At 39.5% G+C, this 23,777-nt stretch overlaps 1 protein-coding gene across 3 annotated transcripts; it reads right to left on the bottom strand.

Annotated features, from left to right (window-relative positions):
* Positions 1–121: 121 nt before the first annotated feature.
* Positions 122–22,345, bottom strand: si:ch211-51a6.2 (neurotrypsin). Of its 3 annotated transcripts, none has more exons than XM_053436985.1 (14): positions 22,061–22,345; positions 19,087–19,126; positions 17,647–17,889; positions 14,972–15,110; positions 13,110–13,285; positions 12,530–12,677; positions 11,491–11,666; positions 10,875–11,016; positions 10,305–10,519; positions 10,022–10,163; positions 5,133–5,411; positions 3,910–4,032; positions 3,299–3,579; positions 122–2,806 (listed from the first exon to the last, which is right to left on the bottom strand). In XM_053436985.1, the coding sequence occupies exons 1-14, from the start codon at positions 22,130–22,132 to the stop codon at positions 2,487–2,489; spliced, it is 2,496 nt and encodes an 831-aa protein (XP_053292960.1). In that variant the 5' UTR covers positions 22,133–22,345; the 3' UTR covers positions 122–2,486. The 3 variants fall into 3 exon arrangements, with proteins under 3 accessions (XP_053292960.1, XP_053292961.1, XP_053292962.1); XM_053436986.1 differs by having other exon boundaries at positions 11,587–11,666; XM_053436987.1 differs by lacking the exons at positions 19,087–19,126; positions 22,061–22,345 and having other exon boundaries at positions 17,625–17,757.
* Between the last annotated feature and the right edge of the window lie 1,432 nt (positions 22,346–23,777).

Below are 23,777 nucleotides of genomic sequence, written 5' to 3'. Positions count from 1 at the left end.
GGCCACTTTGACTGTGGCCAATATCTACAGAGCACAAACTTCTTAAATAATAGCCAGTACATCTGCATAATGTCATATTCTTATGGTTCTTGTAATTTTTCAAGGGAAGGATATGCCCATGTTAAAACTGCGAACCATTTTATTTTGATCCAAGGGCAAAGATAAAAAATGATTACACTGGGTTCTTGTTTATGGTATTATCATTATAGCGTTGAAAACATTACATACATTTTGTGTTCTTAAATCATACGAAACAACATTTAAATTTGTATCCTTTTAAAGTGTTGTTTTCATGAATGGAAGAGTTGACTTTAATTTGATAAACTGTTGCTTGTGTAATAATAATAATCAATCAGATTAAATATAATGTGATTAAATACACATTATTAAATGTTGCCGTTCATCCATTTTATCTAATTGGACATATTGGTGATCTTTACCTTAACAAAATATAATAGCAAATGGATCACTTTACATATAAAAAATTTAGCGGATAGATTATTCTTTGTTTTCCATTTCGAGTCCTTTAATCTATTGCCAAGCCCATTGATTTGTTTGGGCCTGCACACATTATTCTGTCAACTTGTATTAGAACAGCAAATATAAGTCCCTCTCCAAAACCTCTTGACCTCTGCTGCTTAATGTAAGGCTTATCCACAGGTTGAACGTGAATATACTCCTGGACACAGAAATATACTCATTTTATGGAGTACTGGGAGTATTTTCATTTTCTGCTCAGACTTTTTCTTCTGCCCTTCGGCAAAATAGTTGAGCATCAATGCTTAACATGTATCTGTATTTGACGAATTGCTTGTTCCTTCACTTGACATTCAGATTTAAATCTGAAATCTAACTTGATCAGTCAGTATAAATGAAAAATGTAATGAATATTGAATAGATTATTTTTAAATCTATCATAAGTTATGATAGATTTACTCCAAAATATGTTTTTAATAAACAGGACACAACTCACAAAAGGTAGTCCAGGGGCTGGCCTTTGTGACTTTTTGTGAGAAATGTGTGGCATGATTTGTACGGTTAAGATATATCCGTAAGGGATTGTAGAGAAATTGATACAGTGTATATATGGTTTCTGAAAAAATAACAAAGGCTCAAGTTAGAAAAAAGACTAAGCAGCTTTTAAGAGTCCTGTGGCTACAACACATACTATTTTAATTATTAATAAATATCCCAGGAGCATAATCAATAAGAGCAATGTTTAAATTTCTGTATAGTCCCATATTTGAATGTCAACATTGATGGTTTTTCCAAATAAATTAATATGATAAGAAAAATGAAAATTGCATTTGCGAATGAAAAACACAACACATAACTGAAGTATATTAAAGTTATTCCTTTGCATTGCAAACAGTATTTCAAAATAAAGACAATTTAATTCAACATTATTGAAAGTAGGCACAATATGAGCTGAATGTTATAGGTTTTACACAGGGTCTTTCTCAAGACATCGCCTCAGATCAGGTGATGAAGCAGGACCCAGCTTTAGGGCCTTGCTCGATAATATACATATTCCCATATTCCCATACACAGTAACAGTTGACCCCAATCAAATGACCACAAACAAATTAACAGTCAACTTTAGGCTTTTGTGGGTTTGTGAGATCCAGGGCCCAAGGACACTTCTACTATACAATACTAAGCACTTTTTACTGTTTAGTAGTTGATAGTGATACCAAACTTATTTTATAGACTGTAATTAATGTTAGATTACCAGTGAAAAGATAAATAATGATTTGAAATGTGAATGTTCAGGTACATACACATGGAATGTTAAGAATATTAAATAAATATAATCTTTTTGAACAAATTCATTCCAATACTATTCTAGACACTTTTCAAGGCATTGTTATTTTCTCCATTTCTGTCTTTCTTTCACTGGCTCTGGCTCTCCATTTAATTTTCATTCACAAGTAACCCAATGCTTCATAGTGCAAGGTTTTTAAACAATTCCACATGGCAGGCTTAGCTGAGCACTATTAATCAGAGTAATACCCAGCTGGCTCTTAGTTACCAGACTGGAATTGAATTGCTACATATCTATATGATAATATGTCTTAGGGTTAGAACATACACATTTCCACTTGCCTTAACAATAGGAACTGCTGTTGAGAGCAAAGTGAAGCAGTATGACTATATTGTTTAGCACAGCACTGTTAAGTGAGTATTGAACAATGAAGAGGAGCATATAGCAGTTTCTTGAAATTGTCATATCTATAACAACCTTTTACCACTTGCTGTAGGCAGATCACTGGTTTACTGTATATTAATATGGCACCAAGTCACACTGTGAGTACTATACATTGTTAATTGCATGCTTTTTGAAGTAATGTTTCTTAGCATTGAAGTTCAGGAGCCCCAACACAGGGGCATTTATCAGCAGGCTACATCCTTACCAATACAGACCATCTGCTACAAGCCCTGAAGCCACTCGATTACACTGGATAACCAAGTGTAATTCTCCATCATTAATTCTTGAAGGGTTTGTTGATGACTTTGTCAATCCATCTCAGGAACCTACTAACACGAGTGTACACCCCAGGGAAGGAGGGATTACCACAGCCGTGACCCCAGGAGATGACACCTGTTAGAACCCAACGGCCTCCCTCCCCCTGGCAAACCAGAGGACCCCCACTGTCACCCTGGCAACTGTCCACACGATGGCGCTCTGACAGGCTCCCAGCACACAGCATTCGGCCAGTAAAGCGATCACCATACCGCTTCTTACACTTCCAAGCTGGAAGCAGTGGTACCCAGGCCTGCAGCAGGGTCCGGGAGTACTCTGAGTCTGACAGTAGGAAGCAGACAGAAGAAGTTAACTATCAAGGCTGTTTTTTTTATGTACACACTTTTATTTAATACATTGCAATACAAATTTAAAAAACAAGACACTGTTTGTTAATGCAGTGACCACATACAGACTTTTAAAAATAGTCTGACACAAGATAACTTATCTTATAAACTGCATTTTTATATGTTGGCAATTTTTTGATTTAGATATTGAAAGTTTAACATTTAATTTAGTTTAATTATGACCAGCAATCTTTCCTGATCATGACCATCTTTTCAAATTGTTAAAATCTATTTGCTGTTGCAAATCAGTATATCAATAAACATCTCAGTTTGTACTGGATGGATATAATTAAGTGTTCATTAATCTGTTTGTCTGACCCTGGGCTTGTTTGTGTCATGAGTAAGATAAATACTACTTTTTGTTACTCTGTTATGAAATCCTCTTGTAAGACAAACAGATGGAATATCCCTCAATGGATGCAGTTACCTGTGATGCCCCACCCTGTGATCACACAGGCAGCAGGCCTCTTCTCCCACTTGATACCTGGCTCTGGCAGACACACTGCACTAGTGTGAGGGTTGAATGCCACACAGTTGCCCTCTGTGCCTTTGAGCCTCAGCAAGGCAATGTCATACTCCCAGTCCTGACTGTGGTACTTTCTGTGGATGACAATGCGTTCAGGGGACAAGGTACGTTCAAAGTCATCCTGTTCCTCAGTGTGGTAGTCACCCAGGCGTAACACGTAGCGGGTTGGATCTATTCCAAATCTGAAGGAGCACAGAAAAAGGTTAAATTGTTGTCTTAATGAATATCCATAATTTAATGTACAATACTAGATTTGGGCATGAACCACAAACTGTTTTACTACCGACACAAGCTCCCTCCCTATCTTGACTGTGACTACTGGTCAGGTGAAGAGAGAGTGCAATGTGCATTATATATATATACTGGAAAAACACCAACTTTATGGATTATTTCTAATAAATGTTATGTTGAAATTCTAAATTCAAAACTTAACAGATTTCATTTTTTATGTATTGTTGGAAAAGGACTGTATTCAGTTGTGTAATGTTTCAGTAGGGGGAGCTGTCTCCTACCTCTTGAAGCAGTGGGCAGCTGTCACCACCCAGCAGGCATTGATGAGTGATGCTCCACACAGGGGGTGATTACCTTTAGACTGAGACCTGAGCCACAGAGACGCCTGCCATGGCCATTTACCCCTAAAATCACATACACACAAAACAGTTCTGTTATAGTGATGATGCTGCCCTCAAAAGCTGTACAACTCCTTGTCAGGACAATAAAAATACACGCCCCACAAACTTGTACTTGACACTCATATTTACCTTAACCTCTACCACCATCATCATCATCATCATCATCATCATCATCATCATCATCATCATTTGATCATTTGACCAAAACCCTAACCCAGGGGTTTTCAACCAGAGGTCCGCGGTCCCCTGGGGGTCCGCGACGGCATTGCAGGGGGTCCGCAAAATTCGCTTTGATATTCAACATATTTCCAGATTACTGAAAAATATCTAAAATAAGAAAAATATGTCTAAAATAATATAGAGGTGATGAGGGGAACCTTGAAACCGGCTTTGGGCTAGAAACTGCCAGTAGTTTCCCCCTGTGTAAAGGTAGATGTAGAAGAGCAGTTGAGCTAGGTAGAAAAACTCTCAGGAGGTCTTGGAGATGTAGTTTGTATGATGGGAATTTTTATTTTCCCAAAAAGAAGGCCCAAAAGGGCAGAATTAATAATGAAAATATTAAATAAAACAAAAGAGCGAATACTTTGTGCTGAGAAAATAAATTGGCATAATAACCAAAAAAATTATTGCAATAACGGTCAACTTTACCACGTTCGCTGGTTGAGAAACAATTTCTTGGGAGAGCTCTAAGACTTACGTCTATCCAGTAGCAGTTCTCCCGACAGAATGAATAGACACGCTTAAATCGGGCCTAAGCACGCCCCTACAATTGGCACAAACCAAAATAACACAATAAACAGGGATTTCTCTTGATTTGGTTGAGGTTTTTAAGTTGATATATCTAGATTTTTTTTAAGGTTTTTAAATCAGTGGGCCGCGGATTACTTTCTAGTCAGAATCGTGGTCCCTGGGACAAAACCAGTTGAAAACCCCTGCCCTAAGAGGTTACATCAGAAGCTGAGGAATGACCAAAACTCTGATCCTGTCACGACTGTGTACCCCAACCCTAAACCAGTCATAAATCAAACTATTATTTGTGGTCTTTTTCATGTTTCTAACAGTTACTAATTACTGATGAGTGTTGTAAGTGTATGCTAACTAACCTCAGTGTCTTATCTCCTCCTATGATTCTGCGTCGACGACGCTGATTATTGAGTCTTAGGCCACAGGTCTGTATTGCCAGAGCACCATCACCCAGGGGATCCAGGGTGTAGTCACAAATGACGCCTGCATCTTCACTGTGGCGACAGTCATGGCTATCTTGACCCACAGCTGTACACTGCTCTAAGGAAGCCTCAGTGCCAGAGCATCGAACATTATCCAGATGGATAGGACCTTGACCCTCACCAAAGTACGCCATGGATCGTGCCTTAGCTTTGCCCCTGACAACAGAAAAACAAACAGTATCATTATTATTTTGTATCTTTTGTTCGATTAATGACCAATGTGAAATTCTCTTGTTTGATTTGTATTTTTGATAATTGTATTGACGTCTAAGTAATGTTTTTTTCTTTAGTTGTAGTTTTTACAACTTTTAAGTTAGGCTGTCTTTATTCGTTAGGTCTTTTCATGAAGGAAGGATTGTATATTTAGGGACCGAGCACCGAATGGTGAGAGGCCCTATATAAATTGGAAGGATTATTCTTATTAGGGCCCGAGCACCGAACACGGTGGGAGGCCCTATTGAAACTAGCCTGGATGCCAGACGAACTTAGCTCCTCCCACAACATTTGAGGTCGGGAAGTTCGGTCTGGTGTCGCTCCGTTGGGGAGAAATTATGCCCGAACAGAAACTGTTCAGACCAATCAGATTGTCAGGGCGGGCTTTATACGATGATGGACAGATGATCAACAGTAACGTAATCAACCACGTCATCAAAGTGCGCTTGGGTTGAATTCGTTTTCAACAAACATGCCTGCCGCTGGAGAGCTGAGATGTTTAGATGCTGCCATTGAGTCTGTTTGAGAAGACATCGACAGCGCATTCATTTTGAAAGAGGAACAGAGCTAATCCCTATCGTGCCGGCGCTTGGCGGTTCCACCGGACGCTGAAGCGACACTGAACCGCCGGGCAGCGCTAATAATATCACCCGTTGATCCAGGAGTAGTCATCAATATCGTTTAAAATAATTTTTCAGTGTGTTTCCTGGAGCGATAAGCTCGCGTCAAGCGCAAAAAATAGACTCGACGCCGAAACGATCGCTGCACGGCGCTTCAGCCTCTGGTGTGACCCGCACAAAGGTTTAACATGGGAGTGGATGGGAGCCAGCTGTTATTTAAGGCTTGGCGCTGCGCTGAAGCGTCGTTTTGGCGTCGCTTCGGCGTCCGGTGTGAACCCGGCGTTAATAAATAACTCACAATGCTTCGCTTAACATACGTCAGATACTACGTTGCTCTGATTGGTTGTAGGTCTATCCAATTGAGACAAGAGGCATTTTTTTTTCTGGTTCGGTTGAAACACGCCCCATAATCAGAGCCCAATGGAGCAGTATCAGACTTACATTCTGAGTATGACAACGTCAGGCTATATTGAAACTGTAGGCATTATTCTTATTAGGGCCCGAGCACCGAAAGCGGTGGGAGGCCCTATTGAATCTGTAGCCATTATTAGGGCCCGAGCACCGAATGGTTAGCCTGACATTGTCATACTCACAACGGAGCAAACAGCGGAGAAGTTCTTCAACATGGATGACATTAAATTAATAATTGAAGTGGAGAAGTACAGTGAGTTGTATGATCCTCGGAACATGTTGTATAAAGACAACACCAAAAAAGACAAATGTTGGGATGCTGTTGCTTAATGTCGGAGCAACAAGTAAGTATATACTTGAATACTCCTGGATTAACGGGTGATATTATTAGCGCTGCCCGGCATCGCCTCCGTGTTCTCTGTTCCTCTTTCAAAATGAAAGAGGAACAACTGAGGGACTCCAGACCGAACTTCCCGACCTCAAATGTTGTGGCCGGGGCTAAGTTCGTCTGGCATCCAGGCTACCGAATGGTGAGAGGCCCTATTGAAATTGTAAGGATTTTTATTATTAGTGCCAGAGCACCGAAACGGTGGGAGGCCCTTTTGAAATTGAAATGATTATTAGGGCCCGAGCACCGAAATCGGTGGAGGCCCTATTGAAATTGTAAGTATTATTCTGAGCGTTTTTCAACGTTCTCAAAAAGTTTTAAAAGTTTGGAGTAAATTAGAAAGTGGTGAAAATGTATGTATTCTGGAGTATTTGGAAATGGGCCTGGCAAAATGGCTCAACAGAGCCACCTACGGAAAAGCCCCTCATTTAGCCTTCACTGATCCTCACGAAAGTGAGGATAGTTGTGTATCATGACCAGATGCACAAAAAAGCCTCAAGAAGCATTATGAAAAACGCAACAGTAAGCTCGCCATTTTAGATTTAGTGGCATTTTTGGCTATATTCCAAATTTTTACTTTGATGTACTTGTCGTAGAGCTTTTATCAGATCAACTTAAAATTTAGAGGAGTGTCATCACAACAAGATGGAGATCTAAAGTTATTGAAAGATCGATTTTTCGTCACACCGTGTGACCGTGGCGGGGTGTCAAATTTGTTTACACGCCATCAAAACACGGGCTTCTGTATCTTGGACATATTTGGTCCAATCGAGTCCAAACTAGACATGTAAGACAAGAGTCGCGACCTGAAGACATCTATACAGAAATCGTGACTTAAAATGACAGCGCCCCCTGGTGGCAGCAGGAAGTGAAGTGTTTATCCTTGCCACAGTGCGCAAACGCATGAAACGCGGTGACGAGCGCTTGGTCATCGAACGCTCTTTCTTCACCGACCGCAACAGACTTAAAATTGCCTGTGCTCGGGCCCGTTAATGCTACAACATAGCCCTAGTTATTATTATTTTTCTTTCCCTTTGTGGGGCTTTTTCAGGGTCTAGACATGCTCAAAAAGTTGTGAAACTTTGCAGGAAATTCAAGGTCTGCGGATATTTTAATATTCTGGAGTAATTTGAATTGGGCGTGGCAAAATGGCTCAACAGCTCCCCTGGAACCAGCCCCTAGGTTTTCCCTTGACCTCTCACCAAAATCGGGACAAAGGTGTATTATGACCAGTCATGAAAAAAAGTCTCAAGGAGCATTATAAAAAACGGAACAGGAAGCCCACCATTTTGGATTTAGTGGCCATTTTGGCCATTTTGGCAATTTTTACTTTGACGTACTTGTCCCAGGGCTTTCATCAGATCAACTTCAAATTCAGCTGAGTGTCATCACAACAAGATGGAGATAAAAACGGTTCAAAGTTTGATTAAACGCCATCAAAACATGAGGTTCTGTATCTCGGACATACATTGTTTAATCCAGTCCAAACTAGACATGTAAGACAAGAGTCCCGGTCTGATGACATCTACACAGGAATTATGACTTGAAATCACAGCGCCCCCTGGTGGCAACAGGAAGTGACATGTTTTATACTTTGATGAAGGCTCCTGGCTGTTTTACAATATACAGCTCAAAAGAGCTCATTCAAGTCATTGGATCATGGTCAGAATTTTGACATTTCCTCAAACAGTGTAAACATTGATGTGCGGCGAAGGATGGTCTTTCACCAAAGGACACGATGTTGTCATAACTTCACTGTGCATTGTCCTATCACTACAGAAATTCTGTCACATGATAAGAATACAAGCCTGAACAGCTCTATGTGTCAATATTTCCTCAGTGTCACAGCGCCACCTACTGATTCGCCATGAAACAGGAAGTACTTTGTAAATCCACTCTGCATTATCCATCCGGCTACGAACTGCTGACCTATGATCAGAATCCTGACCTGAACAGCTCTATATAAAAATATTAGTTCAGGGTCATAGCGCCACCTACTGATCAGTGTGAAAATTAAATTGTGGTAACATTGTCCAATTGACACAAAATTGCTCACGCTACATCAGAGCGCCTACTTGAACAGATCTATATGTCTGTGCATAATAATAGTGATGGCGCCACCTGCAGGCAACAGGAAGTAAGCTTTGTTTTACAACTATCATTCGATTTACATAATATTTTCCCAGTGTGATGTGCAATTGATACCGTGGACTTTAATGAGCATTAGCAGGCAAGGATCGACATCGCGTTACGGACACAGGAACTGAAGCGTTTATCCTCGCCACGCATGCAACACGGAGACGTGCCCTCGGTCATCGATCGCTCTCTCCACCGACCGCAACAGGCTTCAACGTGCGGGTGCTCGGGCCCGCCAGTGCTACAACGTAGCCCTAGTTTCAATAGTATTCTGCATGTTTTACTACTTTTGTTAAAAACCATTCCAAATTCATCCCAATTAAAATAATGGAAAAGTCCAATGCTCATCTGTCCTAACAGACACATCACTGAGTTAATGGTTTGTGGAACTAATATATTAAAGTATTACAGTGCTTATCCTAGACTTTACAACAACCACAACAATAATAAGAACAAGAATAGGTATAAGACGAATAAGCACCATATCAGTTTCCAATTCTATGATGAGTCCCAAATGTATTTCTCTTCCGATTCCAACAAGATAAAAAATTAAGAAAAATACAATCCTGCAAATGTTTGATTTTTGTAAAATTAAACTCAGAATCAGACACTTAGACTGATTGCATTTCTCAACACGTGGGTTCCTCTTTCCTATTTCTGCAGAAATCTTAGTGGTATCTCTGACAACAAGCTTTTAACTGCTGTCTGACCTGTGATCAAATCTGGCTCCCTTCTCCCCCCAAAAATATAGTTTTAATTTGCAAACAATATGAAAACTTTAATCCATGCTTCAATTACATTCCAGTTAGATTACTCTAATTGTCTGTATTCCTGTCTTCAGATGGTCCAGACATGAGCAGTAATGTCTCACAGGAGCCGGGTGGTATCTGGACATTTTTATGTTTTTGTACTCTGGCTGGCGTGTTTTTGATGAGACTAAAATAGTATAAACATAACTTTCCTAGGGAAAATATCACAGAACAAGTGTTCATACTAACGTGTATCCCAGCTGTCTGCAAACAACAGCTGCACTGACATCATTCCAGCCATCATCACACACGCTTCCCCACTGGTTATTAATGAAGACCTCCACTCGACCCTCCTTCCTGCTCTCTCCATCAACCAAACGCACCAGTGGACCTGAAATCAAACATTACAGGAAAAACATAATAATAGTGCCATTCAATTTTCAGATGCTTGCAGGTCTTGTCTTAATGTGCATTTGGCCATCATCAGGGAATACACAAATATCATATGCGGAGAAGCTATGTGTGCACTTACCACCAGAAGGCAATGGGCCAGGTATCTCATTGGCACCACCCCCTCTTTCACAGCTGACTCCTACATCTTCACTGTGGGAGCAGTCATGCTGGCCCCATTCAGAGTGGGTACATGCCAGTAAAGTGGCCTCTGATCCCTGACACCGCACGTCGTCCAACAGAATCAGCCCGCGACCTTCTTCATACACCTCATCAGGGGCCACTTCCCCTAGGCCCCTGCAGACATGCCCACAGTTCAGTGTCTTTATATGGAAAGTTGCTTTAAGGTTGTAAAGAAAAAGGTAACAAAACATTTTTTATGTAGGTTGCAGAAATTACTGATGCATAAAAATAGAAATAGTACTGTAAGATTACTGTCTTACAGGTCTAGTAAGTAGGTGGTTGTGTAACAAAATGAGTGATTTTTAAAGCCAGTTTTGTTTAGCTAAGCTTATTGGTCACAAGCTATCTATGTTCCTCATCATGATGAGTAGCAATGACGAAGTGTAGCAGCTGTCAATGTTCCATCTTTTTCAGTCTTTTTAAATTAAGGCAAAAACATGTTGTGACTCAGACATATTGATGCACTGACCTGAAGCCCAGCTGTCTACACACTACTTGGGCGTTGAGCTCGCTCCAGTAGTCATCACATACAGAGCCCCATTCTCCCTGGTGGTAAATCTCCACACGACCCTTCCAGTGTTTGTCTCCTCCCACCAGTCGGACTGCACCCTCTGCAACCACACAGGTTAACACCCAAATTTACTGAAGGAGTGAGGACTCCAGGACAGAACATGTGTAGGTTTGGTAATTAACAAACAGCAAAAAGTGCATGCATGGCTCAACACAGACTGGTTGACTCCTTAGGTATGAATACAATTCAAGACAGAAAATTAAAAGAGTAATTGAGGTCTCCAGACAAACACAACGAGATCTACACACATGCCAGTGGTTGCACAATGCTAGATAGATACTAATGTAATGACTGCACAGCAAGTCAAACTGCCTTTGACTTAGCATGCGTAGATTTCACAGGGATTCCGGTTCTTAAAGGATTTCTGCAAAAATAACTTAAGTAGAAATGTTTCTATTTTTACGCTTTTCTTCTCGTGCTCTTCATCATGGTGGTTTAAGTATAGGTCAGTTAATTCCAACAGTAATGACTACAGTGTTATGAATGTTTGAGTTAGTGTATTTTTGGCTCTGACCTGTGTATGGGTTGCAGGTAACCCCTGCAACTTCCATGTGGTAACAGTTTTGTTGCTCCCAGTTATAAGTACATTCCTCCAGAGCAAGTTCATTACCTGTACACTGGACCTCATTAAGCAAGATGGGCTCAAACCTCTGGTCAAACTGGGGCCATGCACGTGCTTTGGCCACACCCCTATATGTCAGGACCAGAAAACACCGCCCAAGAGAATAATCTTAGTTTTCTTTATCAAAACATGAGAATTAATGCTATTTGTGCCAACATATATAATACACATTATAGTAAACAACATTATAATATCCTGGTGGACCTTAAGTATGTATAGTGTGTATATGGAAAAAATCTATCAAAGAACATTTGGACAATAGCATGATGGGTATAAAATATAGTGGTTTGAATAACATAATGAGCGACTTCAAAACAGCAGCAGTGTTACTGCTTGGTTTTGTAGTTTAAAAACCACACCAAAATATTTCAGCCCCTTAGATTTAGCTGTTTGAAAAAGGAAACAGGATTTAAGATTTAATAATTTTCTATTGTTCAAGTTATTCTGTTTTATCTGAGTGAAATTTTGATTGGAATAATGCTTTGCTTATAATGCAGCTCGACAGTCTATATGGAGTATATTACTGTCGTAACTTGGTGGGCCAACAAGAACCCCTGGAAGGTAAAAACAATAAACCAGTGCTTCCTTCAGGAGCTGGATATCAGACAAATAGACTACTCTTTGAAATCCACTCTTGCTGTGGACTTTAATTCTAATTCCCCATCTGATTTGTATGGTCATATTTAATACAAAGCCTTGTGTTGAAATGCCCTTTTTTTAACACAAATTTTTTCCGTGTGTTGTTCATTATGTATAATATACGTTTTCCTATCGCCAAATGGATATACCAATATGTCTGTAATATGTCAGGCTCTTATTTAGATGAATGCTGGAAACAATTTTAGATTAAAGGAAATGCCAGTAGTGGGCATGCCACAGGAGTTTGATGTAATATTTTTTGTGTTGCAGTTGAACAGCAGTTATTTCTTACCCCAGGTTCAACTGTCTGCACACCACCTCAGCATCAGTGTCATCCCATAGGTGATCGCAAATAGTTCCCCAAATGCCATAATGGTACACCTCGACACGGCCCTCAAAGTCCTCCAGGTCTCCAACCAGCCTCAAAGGGAAGCCAGTTCCTGAGAAACAAAAGTTATAATAGTAACTGAGCTATATGATGCACATGTTTATATATGGTGTTGTTTCTGGAAGGATTTCAGTGCCTGAGTCCCTGGCATGTGTTTGTCTTTGTATTTTAGTCTACAGCACTGTGGAATGGTTTTAAGCACTTAATCACACAGTCCATCAGGGAACAACCTACTGTACATGCCAACAGGTGCATCAAGGAGAACTGGTGTTGTAAAAAGGCAAAAGGTGGTCACAGCAAATACTGATCTGGTTGGAATCTATTATAAGAATAATCCTGGTTGTCTGTCCTAATGTCTGTTTAGTTGTGTGTGCATGATGTACGATGATGACAAAAGTAAGTTCTCAGTAGTGAACTGTGAAGATGTACCGCTGGAATGTTCATGTGCTAAGTGTAATGAGTGTGGGACAGCACATAGTCTCACCCTCAGGTTTAGAACACACCAGCCCTGCCTCAGAACCATGTGTGCAGTCACTGGTGACAAACTTCCTGCTCCGGCACTCCAGTAGGGAATTCTCATTACCACGGCAACCCAGACGCTCATAATGGAAGACTGATCCTGGACCAAAGTGGGAGTCATGCAGGGCGGTACCAATCTCCCTGCATGGACAGCAAACACACAGAGATGCACGCTTCTTTTAAAAACACTTTCAGGCTTCTACCAAACCAAACATCATACAAGGCCACTGAAAAATGACAAAAAATTGCAATGAAAAATTTAAAAATGCACTGGTATCTCACAGACAGGAATAACTGGTGACTTCTATGATCTATAATTTACAGCCTCATTGGGGTTGCAATTGGTATGCAAATTTCATGAATAACATCTAACAAATTGAAGTCAATATTATAAAGGAACAATTTATTCAAACACAAATCCTACCAGTCAAACACACACACACTACATTGGTGCCCGCCTGATGATCCCATTATCGGGATGGTTTTGGTTTGTGTTGCTTTTGTCACACAGGCCAGACAACCTTGATGTACCTGATAAGCTCATATCATGCTGTAGTAGCTGTATTTTATTCATCTATTCATTTTGTAATCTGTTGCAATATCACACAGTATATATGAAAGCAGTTCCATCCTGGTGCCCTCCTTGTGTCTTGAATCACAAGCAGCAGTAGAGATTGAAGAGACTTAGATGGTAGATGTGTGCAAATGAAAAGCAACAGATACAGTGGTAAATATGTCTGCTTTAATTGCTCATAAAATGTCAAATGGAGTTCATTTAAGTCATAATAATAGACAGACAAATTTTGCTTAAGCTAGTAACAAACAAACAGCAGCTCTCGTGAGGTCATTCCACATTATCTTTATTGGGTAAAGGTGTGGGCTCTGACTGGGCCACTCAAAAAGGCAGATTTGAATTTCCAATCCATTCTGTAGTGGCTTTACTTCAATGTTTAGGGTCATTGTCCTGCTGAATCACCTAATTTCTACTGAGCTTCAGTTGGTCGCACAGTCACTTTTTATCCTCGAGGATGCATTAATAAACTTGGGAATTCATTTTCTCCTCGATAATGGTTAACTGTTCAGGCCCAGATGCAGCAAAGCAGCTCCATATCATGAAGCCTTCTTCCATGGACTGATGGATATGAATTTGACTCTGTGAACCTTTTCTCCCTTATGCAAATCACCTATTTATTGTTGGTCTTCCGAAATCACCAGATACTTCTTGTGAATAGCAGGCTCAAAATGTTTGTATAGGTCAAATTGTCTTTAAACCACACCTCCAGCCTTGTTTCATTGATGGGACTTTAGGTTTGTTAACCACTGACTCCTATAAGCGTTTGCTGAAGTCATTACAATCGGGGTTCACATACTTTTTTTTTCCAACCTACATTTGGAATATTTGAGTGATGCACTCAATGTGGATAAAAACAATTCATTAATTTGTGTGTTATTAGTTAAAGAGAATGTAAGTTATTTATTTTGGTAACTTAGATGAAGATCAGTCCATGTTTTTAGACAAGAATATACATAAATGCTGGTAATTTCAAAGGGTTTACTTAGTTTTTCTTGTCACTGCAACTGAGACTTTCTTCTATTTTCCTCATATTGTTGTGTTCTCAGTGATCTCTACCCCATCCCCACCAGTTGGATAGAGCAGAAGCAGGTCAAGTTCTGTAGCCTCCGACACCATGATGTGAGAGGGAGCAGGGAGCTTATGCTGTATCTACTGGTAATATGTTTAAAACAATATTTTCAAAGAAAGGCCTGCAAAACCACCCAATCCGCCAATGAGAGACAGAAGCCTCTCTGGCTCAATGAGAACCTCACCCCAGTCCCAGCTGTCTGCATATGACACTGGCGTCACGGTTGGTCCAATGTGTGTCACATACTGCCCCCCACTGGCCATTCATATAGACCTCCAGGCGCCCATTGTTGCTTGATGATCCACCCACCAATCTGGCTGCACCTGCAGATTACACAGGGAGAACCTCTGCATGTAAACCTGTTCCGATACAGAGCTAAAATCATAGTAAATTGTTAATTTTGTTTTGGTACTTTTTGAATGATGGTCATTGATACTTGCAGAAAGGAACGTTGTATATGGCAGCTCTGAGAGAGCCACAACACCATGTAGCCATGCTAAGAGGAAACTCTAGGCTAGAGTTCTCGAAGCTGGTGACTATAGAAGTGTGAAGGCCCCACAGCTCTGGTTCTGTGTGTGCGTGTGTGTCCTGGTACAGGTGTGTGTTAAGTTCAGCATTACAACTTGTAAATATATTCAAATATAATTATAAGTTGCCTGCTTTAACCTCCTCACCTCCCATCTATCATTAACAGGGCAGTCAACCGACATCATTAAAAGTAAAAGTAAAAGTAAAAAGAACAAAACAAACAATGATACAACTTAAATTAAAATAAATACAACTATCCTGACCAAAAGGTAAAAACCCACAACCTATTTCGTATGGGGTGCCGTTTGTAAAGCAGCTCACGCTGAAAATAACAGCAACATTTTGTCACATTTTGCTTCAAACCATGTTTAAAAAACTGGTATGAATTTTTGAGAGTCACTTTTTTTCACATTTACAACAATATTTGTCAACTTAGAGATATTTTAAATATTTAAATCCAAATGTTAAATGTTACACTTAAATGTTAAATGTTAAATCTAAATGCTAAATCTATATCTAAATGTTAAATTTAAATCTAAATCTAAATGGGAAATCTAAATGTTTAATCTAAATCTAAATGTTAAATCTAAATGTTAAATCTAAATCTAAATGTTAAATTTAAATCTAAATGTTAAATCTAAATGTTAAATCTAAATCTAAATGTTAAATCTAAATGTTTCGGGTGAAACTAAATATTTAACTAATATGCTAATTCAAATGCCGGAAACAGGAAGTAACAAAATAAAAGCTATTCCAATTAATTGGAAACAAAGTACTTAACATTTCTAATTACCCATATCTGAATTTTGGGATGAGCAGAATTAGAACAGATACATTTTTTTTTATAAATAAATGATAAAGTCGTTGCAGTGAGAAAAACATGACCGATCAGTCAAAGTGCGCCCCCTTGTGGCTGGCTATAGTGGCTACAGGTCATAAGTCCCGCGTCCTTCATAAAAGTGACACTAAAAACTCAAAGTACTCTTCAAATAAAGTTTCTCCAAATGTGTTTGTCATTTTATGTAGTTAATATCACGATAATCCATGTCCAAGGGTCTATTTCCCCGGATAAGATTTATTCGTTATTTGCCACTATAAACACATTCTGACCTCCTCGAGCTTTTATTTTGTTACTTCCTGTTTCCGGCATTTGAATTAGCATATTAGTTAAATATTTAGTTTCACCCGAAACATTTAGATTTAACATTTAGATTTAGATTTAACATTTAGATTTAACATTTAGATTTAAATTTAAATGTAACATTTAGATTTAGATTTAACATTTAGATTTAACATTTAGATTTAGATTAAACATTTAGATTTCACATTTAGATTTAGATTTAAATTTAACATTTAGATATAGATTTAGCATTTAGATTTAACATTTAACATTTAAGTGTAACATTTAACATTTGGATTTAAATATTTAAAATATCTCTAAGTCGACAAATATTGTTGTAAATATGCAAAAAAGTGACTCTCAAAAATTCACACCAGTTTTTTAAACATGGATTGAAGCTAAATGTGACAAAATGTTGCTGTTATTTTCAGCGTGAGCTGCTTTACAAACGGCACCCCATAATTTCGTGCTACCAGATCACTTATCAGTACGGACAAGATAGAAAAAGAAAACCCAAAATACTGAATATCAATCTAATTTCCTACAGACAACCAGCCCTCTTCAACCCTTCAGGGTAAAAGGTCACTTGTTCCTGCCTTGTCTTCCCTGAACGCTAGAATGGATTGAGGTAAGCATCAGCTTCACTCAACCACCCTGAACCAACACTATAACCTTCCCTCTACAGGTGCAGTAGCCCTGTATCTACAGCTCTCACTAAGTGCTGCCACTTCCACACATAGTGTTTCAAATAGGAGTGAAAGATACATTGGTCCAAATTACTCAGCCAGGCATAGTTGGGGCAGGCTCTGTTGCTGTGTCTTAGATGGATCCTTGTCTGTGGTTGACACATTGTGGAAGCCTCATTCTGAGATGAGACATCAGCTGTGTCACGATAATCATGTCTTTAGTTCCATTTAAGATGGAGAGATACTGAAAAAGGGTTCTTTTTTAATGCATGACTTTTTTTTTAAGTGGACATCCCACTCCTCCTCCTGAGCTACAGCCAGCCAATCGTCATCATCATAAGGGGAATCATTTTCTGATCAATATAAACTCTAAATTGTCACTCCATATATCTTGGAAAAGGTGTTTTTCAGAGCATATTTTTGTTGACCTTGATCCCTAACCATTTTGCTCCAATAGGTTATCATCTGGTAATAGAAAACAGCATTAATCCATCCACAGATACCTGGAGCCCTTCCTCAGCTCACCCTGATGGCAGTCACAGTAAGCCCAGCCGATGGCACCAGAGCTCTGTCTGAAGAAACACCAGGCGTTGGCCTCTTGATCTGGGTTTCGGCACAAGTTGTGGTCTCCAAGGCCTCGGTTCGGGTACTGGTGCATGTAGTCTGGGAAACCTGTCCACTTCAGGCAGGGGTAGCCTGTGTCCGTGTGGGAAACTGAACCATTGTAGTATCCCAGTTCTTCAAAGCCTTTTGAACAGGAGAGTGGTGCTGCAGAAACAGACCATCACTGAGTCTTTATTTACTAAATGAAAATACATAGGCTAAACTAAAGAATAAGCTTTAAGTTACAAAGACAGAATTATTCAAAACATAGACAAGACAAATAGATACCTGATAACCAAAGGGCAATAAAACAGAATGATCACACAATTAGAATAGAGTAGATATAATACATTGTGTTTAAGTTTGGTTAAGGATATATTTATTATTATTATTATTATTATTTTCTTACTGTGGGGTGTGCCCTTGCGCTTTTGATTATGAGTAAAACTATACTATAAGCTTAAGTGATGGATGGATGGACTTTTACATAAGTGAAAGACTTAGTGCTTTTTTCACTACGTCATCTGGTGGGCAGATGGTGGTTTAACAAGACAGTTATGACGCTGAAATGCAGGAAGACACCTAATAGAAACCAGAAGTACTGCAAACTGTAAAACTGATCTATAAAACTGCTTCCTGGGAATGTGGCTGTGTCACACACAAAGGACAACTCTTGATGTAAAAAGATTAAAAACCATCAGTTGCTCAACATAATAATGTGTGGATTCTTGCCAACACAGTTGCCAAGCAGGAAAATACTCAACTCATCCACTTTCAGTCAAGAGAGCTAGTCACTAAAGATAAACATAAGTGGTGAAGCCTCATTGCCATAAGACATGAGGGAGGAAAACGTGGTAATCTACAGGGTCTCCAATGCTGTGCTAATGGTATGCAAAGATTCACAGGGTCCTGCTGGTGGTGGGGAAAGAAAAGTAGACCACACCGGATTACATGATGTGACTGAAGGGGGAGAGAGGAGAAAGTGTAAATGTGAGACGACAGGCTGCAAACTAGATTAAACGGACTGATTAAATTATAGGATTATTATATAGTATTTATTGCTTGACCGGTGGGAGAATTAGAACACTGTTAGCATCCAAAATACCTCTCAACCAGTTACTTATACAGTATATTCACAGGTTTGTCTGAATGCATACCTATTAAAAGAATCACAGCATTGCTGCCAAGAAATAACTTCTCCAGACAAGAAGAAATAACTTCTTGGCAGCAAATAACGTTAATCACGAATCATGCATTTCAATTAGCTGTTGTCATTCCCTCAAAACATGCACGCACAGACACGCAAGCCTGACGCACGCACACACAGGAACACACACACACAAATTTTGCCATAACCCATACCTGCACGCTGGATAACATTCAAGAATCCCCCATCAGAGACCTATGAAATAAATACATCATAAAATCAATATAGTTTAAAGCAGGCAATGTATACATTTCCTGATAACTCCTGAACTGTAGACACACGGCATTAGCACTGAAATGCTTTTACGCTAGGTTCGTGCCATTAATCCAACTTCGTCTTAGGTACTTAGGAACACAGAACCATATAATGTAAGCTTACTTTCTGTTAAATTTGTCTGTTAAATATCTGTTAATGTCAGCTGCTCCTGAACTATATTCCTAAGGCAGTTTGAGTTAGTGTATAGAAGTTTGAATGATGGTTTCTTTCACAAAGCTGATTTGCCACTCTTCAATGCTCACACTTATAAACACTTTTATTTATATATTGGTAGAAATCCATCCATGAACCAATGCCAGGCCAGACGATGTATATTATCTCTCCAGAGTGTTTTCAGTTTACAGATGGGGTCTCCCACCAGTTGAATCTGCCTAGAAAACACTTTTGAGGTTTCTGCTCGATGAAGATCGTTTTTTTTTTCTTACGTTTTTTGGGGGGTAGGGTGGATGGGTATTAATTTAGTTTCACCATGTCATTGTAGTTTCTTGTGCAAGCCAGTCATTTTAATAAGCTCCACCCAAGAGAGCTGTTAAACTCCGGTGATTCACTTCACACTTATCTACAGTGATGATGTAAATTTAAATGAAAGCAGACTTTGACCTGCTGATATAAAGCAAACAGACCTGGACATTGGTTATTTTTTCTTTGTACTGCAGCACCATAGATACAGTAAATGAACCATGACTGACTCTGAGCTTTACTTTGAATTTGTTGAATTTGAGGCATGTTCATGTTGAAAGCCTTTTCTCTAAATGTATTTCTTGAGAAGGTTCAGACTCTAAGGCGTAGCAATCTTAAGTTCCTGTTCTATCAAACTATCTTAGAGGGAGATAGTTTTCAAGAATGGTATGGTAATTTGTCAGCACAGTCAAAAGTCTAAGCTTGTACGCCTCATTTAAACAGTAATGAAGATCATAAGATAAAGATTTATCTATTTATGTTTTTACTTTGACTACTGACTCAACATGTCTGTATGCAGGATGTTTAGTATGTGTAGGCTGCTACGTGTACAATGTATGTACTATAGTGTTTATGTGTATCGTGAAATGTTTTGGACCGCTGTATTTGTGTGTATGTCTATTGTGATACGTGTTGTATGATGCAGTGGTTTGGAGCCCAAGAAAAGTTTCTCTATGGGAAAATAAAGTACATCTTATCTTACCTTACCTTAAAGATGACATTGAACCCTTTAGAAAAATCTTACAGACATCAATTCACAAACATACACTCATAACATCACCTGAGGGTGAATCGATTAAATAAAATATACAATGAAGTACATCAAAGTAAAGGCTGAAATCACAGCCTGATCCAACCTGAGTGAATTTCATTACGGCAACTCATAATGTGACTCAGGAGGGCCTCTATGCACTCCCGACAACGTCTGGGCATGCTCATGATGATTTGGCAGATGGTGTCCTGGGGGATCTCCTCCCAGACCTGGATCAAGGCATCAATGAGATCCTGGACAGTCAGCAGCATCGTGAGGGCCAGTCAATGGCATCAATGCCTTCATCATCAAAGAACTGCCTTTGCACTGCCAACATGTCCTCACCAGTAGGAACACATGGCCCATTGCACCCCTGATAAGGTCTGACAATCGCTCACCCTGGTACCTAACAGCAGTCAGGGTAACGTTGGCTATGACATGGAGGTCTTTGCAACCCTCCAAGGATATGCCTCCCGAGACTATCACTAACCCACCACCAAACCGGTCATGAAGGAGGATGTTACAGGCAGTATAATGATCACCATGGCGTCTCCAGACTCTTTCAAGTCTGTCAAATGTGCTCAGTGTGAACCTGCTATTATCTGTGAAGAGAATGGGGAGCCAGTGGTGGACCTGCCAATTCTGGTGTTCTCTGGCGAATATCAATGGAGCTGCACGGTGCTGGGCTGTGAGCACAGGTCCCATTATAGGACGTCAGGCCCTCATGCCACCCTCATGAGTGTCTCTGATCGTTCAGTCAGAAAAATGCTCACCATTGGCCTGTGGGGGGTACTTTTGTAGATCTCTCTCTATATATATATCTGTATAAATGAAGCAGCATAAATGTCAGTAAAATATCTGATTCTGGAATATTTCAATCAGTGTGATTTTGCTCAGCACAGGTTGTTTGGCAAACTCTAAGCTGATATTTTTTTTTTCAAGGGGAGAAAGATAAGGCAAGGGCTAGTTAAAAAAAAGTTCCAAGCATTCCTGATGTTCCCTCTTCCTTTTTAGCCTTTAGCTGTAATAGCTTTGGACTAAAGTTTCCACATCTTTCACTTGACAGCACTGTAATAAATGTCCACTCATGTTGAAAGATCAAATTGCTGTGAGATGTGCGGAATTGTGTGTTAGTTTACTTGAATGTTAATGGATATGCACTTTCTATATAACGGATCCTGGAAGGAAACTGTTTGTTCAAATGAAGACTGGAATTGATCATATACAAGCACAGCCTAGTGTCAGGATATACAGCCGCTCAGTTGAACATGTAGAGCTATGACATGGTTGTACATGCACAGGCTTGCATCTGGTATATATATATATATGTGTGTGTGTGTGTGTGTGTGTTTTAAAATATTTAAGTTATTGTAAATGCAGGTGGGTTTATGTCTCTGAAAATCAACTGTGCTTTTAACAAATATTTACACAAAGTGTCTAATAGTGTTGTCACTTTTCCCTCTGTTTTCTATCTTGTTCTTGTCAGGAGAAGGGTTGTGAAATCACAGAGTCACTTCTCCAGTTTACTGCAGCCTATGGAACTGAAGCGCAGATCCTCCGTGACAGCCAAACGTCCAGGGTAAAGGACATATCGTAAACATATCAGCTTTATATAGGCTGGTAGGTGGCAGCATTCTGCTTACCTCGACAGACACAGACAGGAGCATGAACAGACAGCAGGGGACAACCCCGGGCATGACTTTCCTCCGGTTCATCCTGCAGAAGGAAACATCTCCTCCACACCTTCCACACACACCTTCAGCTCCTCTCCCCGCCCTCTGCTCGTCTCTGACAAGCTCTCCGGTGCGGGCTATATCAAAGTGAAAACACGCAGACAGCGGCGGAGATCCAGTCTAAATTCAGCTCCATACACCCGAGCTAGCCCGAGCTAAAAATGAAGCGCCGCCACCTCTCTCTCTCTCTCTCTCTCTCTCTCTCTCTCTCTCTCTCTCTCTCTCTCTCTGTCCCTCCCTCTCTGTCCCTCCCTCTCTGTCTCTCACTCCGTTTCTCTCCCTTTCTCTCGCAAACTCTCTGTGTCGCTTCCCCCCCCCCCTCTCTGTCTTTGACACACACACACACGCACGCACGAACGCCTTTATGATTGTTATTAGCCGCCTTGTTTAGATCTAAATCCTTTTCAAAATTTAAATCTTACAAGAGTCAAGCTTAAAGTGCCAATTAAATAACAGGGAAACACCATTTGGCTGTCAACGTAGAGAAAAGCCCAGAGGTGCTTGAAGATCACATGAGATGTGAACAACAAGAGGAATATTAGTTTAAGTTATGCTGCTGAGGCAAAGATGCAGAACAAACCTGAAAGTATCCTCTTGGTTTAATAAAGAAAACTCGGGCCATGCAGTGAAAAGTTGAATTTAGAATTGAGTGGACAAGATGAAACAATGCCCAAGCCAAGAACTTCAAACATTTAAAACAGAATAAAGTCTGTATCTTGATGCAAAGTCAGTGATATTAGTTGCTAAACCTGGCTAAAACTAATAAATCTGTTACGTTTGATGCTCAAAAAGGACTGGACCCACAATGTAGACAAAGAACACAGAATAAAGGTTTAACCATTTATTGAACAGTTTGCAGGTAAATGGTTGAGCAGGAGACTGGGGCTAATGAATGGCTGGACAAAGGGAATTTGCCGACAGGCACTATACAAGCCTTAGTGCTCAATTCAGATTTCTTGACCCGATTTTTATGTTACTGTTCACATTATCTTTAAAAATGTGGCCAGTATCAGACTCCAATGTCATCTGCTCATGACCCAGATGTGGTCCGCATGCACAGAAGAACAACAAGACGTTAAACGAAGAACGCTGTGTACGGAATTAAAAAAGGAGAAGAAGATAGATAGATAGATTACTTTATTCATCCCCGAAGGGAAATTAAGTCGTCATAGCAGCAGGTATATTTGAATACAATAAAGTACAATACAATAGAATAAAATATAAACTATTGATGTAGAAAGAATAAAAAAACAGGAACACAAGATAAATAGGTAGATAAGGTGCAGTGGCAAGATGATGGTAATAGTACTGATGATATGATGGTAATGTTATTGTTAGACAGTATATAGAAATAGTACAGTATATATAGTATATAATATAACATAATATATATATTTATATATGATAGTAATTCTACCAGTATAATAGCAGTATATAGTAATAATGGCAGCAACAGTATATATAATAATAGTAAATATAATAATAATAACATGTACACATGTATAAATATTATATACAAAGAATATACAAAGAGTATGATATAATATGATATGATATATAGTAGAGGTATAAATATAAGTATTCGACTATACAATAGATAATATAATATACTATGAGTGTAAGAATA

This window comes from Pleuronectes platessa, chromosome 12, assembly GCF_947347685.1.
Source record: "Pleuronectes platessa chromosome 12, fPlePla1.1, whole genome shotgun sequence".
Classification (NCBI taxonomy): domain Eukaryota; kingdom Metazoa; phylum Chordata; class Actinopteri; order Pleuronectiformes; family Pleuronectidae; genus Pleuronectes; species Pleuronectes platessa.
Note: the sequence above shows the minus strand (reverse complement) of the source record. Positions and strands in the feature narration are given on the sequence as shown.